Consider the following 4,299-nt stretch of genomic DNA (forward strand, 5'->3'; position numbering starts at 1 on the left):
ATGTGGACATATCATATACATTATGGTGGGGTCCACATATTTAAGTCAACACCTTTGTTTCAATTTTGAAGGTGGAATTACTGTCGTATTTTCAAACAAGGTGAAAAAATAATAATTACTTATTTACTATGATTTACATATATCATGGAAAATCGAATAGGCCCTTATAAGTATTGAGTGAAATCTGCATTTGATAGATCATATGAGAAATAATTATTAAAGTAGATGTAGTTTTTAAGAATAATTATTTTTCTCGCCGACGGAAAACTTTGACAACCAAAGACGATTTTTAAGGTATGGACGGATGAAAATACCCTCGGGCTCAGGTAAGAAGCGGGTGAAAAAGCAGGGTAATTTTCATCCCAAATAGGTTGTCACTTGTCAGTACAAGCAGGGGTCTAGTTTGGTTATCAATGTTTGTGGTCGGCCGAGGCTGGCAAGATAGGTAAAGGTGGTGTCTACAGTGAAAAAATACCTATATAATTGTTATCCACTGACTAGATTTCACAACTAACATATGGATCTCTCTCCTCCAGTGACCAGATGATATAATCTACATGGGCACATTATAGTCACGCTCTCAGTTTGCACGCGTGTCCCATGACTCAGTGATCTAGATCAGACCGTTGGTCCGGTGGGACCCACAATGGATGGACCATTGCTGTACTTCTCTTCTTCACCGTTTGCTTGCAGGCCACTGATTTAAACATTACAATGGTCCTATCGAGGACATTTTGAGGAATGGTCCATCAGCTTTGGGTACCAACAAACCAACGGTCCAGTTCCTCACTCATGGGCCCCACCTGTACAAATGTAAAACTAGAGTACGGTATGCACTTGAGATTGGTACGCTCCGGAAACAACAAGAAAAGAAACCGTCCGTACATTGCAGCCCCAAAACATCATAACACATTAGCCTTCCATCATAAGCTTATTGATATCAACCGTCAAACCAAATGCCTATCCATACCACAGGCAACCACACGTGCTAAACGGCACACGCATGCGAAATCCAACCTTTCCATCAAGTGGCCCACACTCTTCACGACTCAGGTTTGCCACACGTGCCAAACAACTTTTTCTAGCCATCTATATGTTTTGTACACTATGGCCCACCTGAGGCGCGAACCATACAGATTTTTAGCCTTGGGTACTAAGCAGTGTGACCCACTTGATGAACAGCTAGTATCTCACACACGTGTACCGCATTGGAACGTGTGAGTGTAACCAACCTCTACATTTAAGATCATGACCACTCCAATGTCAATCCTCCATCATAAGCTTGTAGAACTCCTTCATCTGATCAGGAGGCAGTTCAAGGCAGATGTTGATCCCACCCTTCTCCTTGTCTCCTGATAACAACAGAATCAATCCTGGCTTTAGATCGATGAGGGCCACAGATCTGACCTTGCCCCACCCAAACTCCTCCAATCCAAGCTTCCACCAGGCCACCTTAGAGAAGCTATCAACCCTGCATGGGACCCCCTTATTCTCCTCCAGCCAATCGATCCCTGACCGTACATAATCATCAGTCAGCCGATCTAGCCCTTCCTGCACCTTCCCCACCAGAAATGGGGCCCCATCGGTCATGATCTCGTGCACACTTGCACGTGCGTAGCCTGGCACAACTGCATTCTCGGCGAGCTCTTGCGGCGGCTGCGGCACCATCCGTCGGCGCACGTCCACTGGGAATAACATGGTGGACATCCGATCATCCGGTAGCCCCATCACGACGCTCCTCGCCTTCCATATTCGCGCGGCGATCACGTGGAATGTGGTGCAATTCACGCGCCGGCCGTCCCTAAGGGCGTCCGTCTTCAGTCCGGCGATCCGATCTGATGAGATGTATACCAGGTGGGGTGGATGCGGTGAGGGCTGCTTGAGGGTGTGGCTGCAAGTGCCACACGTGGAGAACAACGCATCTGAATCGAGAAGCTTCGAGTACTCGAAGTGGGTGTGGATGATCATCGGTGGGACCCGCGCCTTGAATAATGTACGGTCTGGATCGGGCCGCATGATCATACCTTCACCTAGTGTGAGGGAGGCCAGGTTGGCCCACAGATCTTGGGCTGCAATGCCATCTAAGGTGCAGTGGTTGGCGCGACTTGCAAGTGCTAAGCTTCCACATTTGAATTGGGTGAGCTGCGTTGAGAAACAATGTACGGTCTGGATCGGGCCGCATGATCATACCTTCACCTAGTGTGAGGGAGGCCAGGTTGGCCCACAGATCTTGGGCTGCAATGCCATCTAAGGTGCAGTGGTTGGCGCGACTTGCAAGTGCTAAGCTTCCACATTTGAATTGGGTGAGCTGCGTTGCGGTGGGGCTTGCGCCTTGAATAATGTACGGTCTGGATCGGGCCGCATGATGAAGGGTCTTGATCTTTTGCACGTGAACTACATACGTGGATATTGAATTGACAGCACTGTAAGAGCTAGGCTATGCCAACCACGTGCAAAGCAATACGCATGTTAGATCCGAGCCGTTCATCAGGTGGGCCGAACATGATTGTGTATGTTTCTGGTCCAGCGTAGGGCCAAATAGATGAAGGGTCTTGATCTTTTGCACGTGAACTACATACGTGGATATTGAATTGACATCACTGTAAGAGCTATGCTATGCCAACCACGTGCAAAGCAATACGCATGTTAGATCCGAGCCGTTCATCAGGTGGGCCGAACATGATTGTGTATGTTTCTGGCCCAAGCAGTTACGATAGTTCTAGGATTAGAAGGGCGAGTTGTATTAAGAAAAGTTGACAAAAGGCCCACCCTCACCCACCTAATCAGTAATGAGCAGAGCAGCCGGACTTTTGGACCAGGGCCCATTCATGTCAGGTCCCACCCGATGAACAGACCAGATCTCGCACAGTGGGGAATACTAACAAGGTAACATTGTTATAGATGAAGGGGCTGAGATATACCAAGCAGTGAAAAGCTTGGGTCATCCACCGTGCGCAATGGGGCCCATCAGGTTAACGATCTAGATCCCCAAGCAGTGGGCCCACGTGCAAGGAATCGTGGGCAGCAACAAACGGTAGGTTCAGGATCCTACCATTCCTCCCTTCTGCGGTACCAGGCACAATAGGCCCGCGCGAAACTCTGCACGTGAAGACACAAGCGAACGGTTTGGATTATCTGAACAAGAGCTCACTGCTCAGGCCATGTCCTTGGCACGTGTACCCTGTCTGATAACTGTCTAATGATTTATTTTATCCCTTGAATATAGAAACCGGTGCAGTCACCTATAGAAATAGACTTGTCGAGTATATCCACGCGATGATATATAAAAAACAGTGATGCGGCTGAGACCCTCGTATGCCTCGGTCAGGTGAATACACAAAAATATTTAAGCCACGCTTGTGTTAAGGATCTTTTTGTTATTTCACTCTCTTCATCTGCAGTGATAGTATTTATAAGATGTTGAAATCATGTATGTTGTGACATTTTATAGGGATATATTATATAGAGATATGCTGGAATTTTATATTGGATATACTCATCAAAAATAATCACCCAGCTCGCCTCAGTCAATATAATTTTTAACTATGTCAAATATAGTCCTTTGATTTGGAGCGAGATATTCTTGGAGATCGTTGCTTTATTGTAGTCGTCCTTCTCAGCTCAGGGAATGACCCTTTGCATCAGAGTCCGGTGTTTAAGAAGCTTGGCTTAAGGTAGATCTTCCTGTTCACTAGGATTATTTACCGAGTTCTCCTAATTTTATGTATCGTTGTTTTGGAGAACTCACTTCAGTGCTTTTCTCACCATCGGGTGATATTTTCATGCAACAGACCAATTCAATTATCCTAGTGACAGTTTATGATGTAGAGAGAATTGTGGGCAGTTACGTGGCCAGGATGGATCAAAAAACACTTGGTCGATGATAGAAGTAATTTGGATTTTCAGACCTTAAATCAGGTGTATATCACAATTTAAAATGAGTTATTGGATGTAAAATATATGATTTTGGGATCGAATGAGCTACTTTAGCCACCCAACTCGGCTACACTGGGTTGCCCAAGTTGGATATGCGAAATACCACTAAATCGATGGTCATTTCCCTATTTTAATTCAATTTTTATTATAACTAATAAGTTTTAGTTTGATTATAACTTTTCATTTGTTGGGCTTTAAGAGTTGCGCCAAATGCAAAAGGAGCTTAAAAAAATTAAGAGAACAACATGGTGAAGCTAAATAGGAAACTTGCTAGCAGACACCGCGACCATATATATTTATAGTAAGTCGTGAATTTTAAGAGTTTTAATTGTAGTTTGATTCTGATTTATCTCTCATGGTATC

At 45.2% G+C, this 4,299-nt stretch overlaps 1 protein-coding gene across 1 annotated transcript; it reads right to left on the reverse strand.

Annotated features, from left to right (window-relative positions):
* Window positions 1-1,263: 1,263 nt before the first annotated feature.
* On the reverse strand, window positions 1,264-4,057 carry LOC131247168 (acyltransferase GLAUCE-like). The gene is made up of 2 exons (XM_058247600.1): window positions 4,040-4,057; window positions 1,264-2,142 (listed from the first exon to the last, which is right to left on the reverse strand). The coding sequence occupies exons 1-2, from the start codon at window positions 4,055-4,057 to the stop codon at window positions 1,264-1,266; spliced, it is 897 nt and encodes a 298-aa protein (XP_058103583.1).
* Window positions 4,058-4,299: the final 242 nt, after the last annotated feature.

The sequence above is a fragment of the Magnolia sinica genome, chromosome 5 (assembly GCF_029962835.1).
Source record: "Magnolia sinica isolate HGM2019 chromosome 5, MsV1, whole genome shotgun sequence".
Lineage (NCBI taxonomy): Eukaryota > Viridiplantae > Streptophyta > Magnoliopsida > Magnoliales > Magnoliaceae > Magnolia > Magnolia sinica.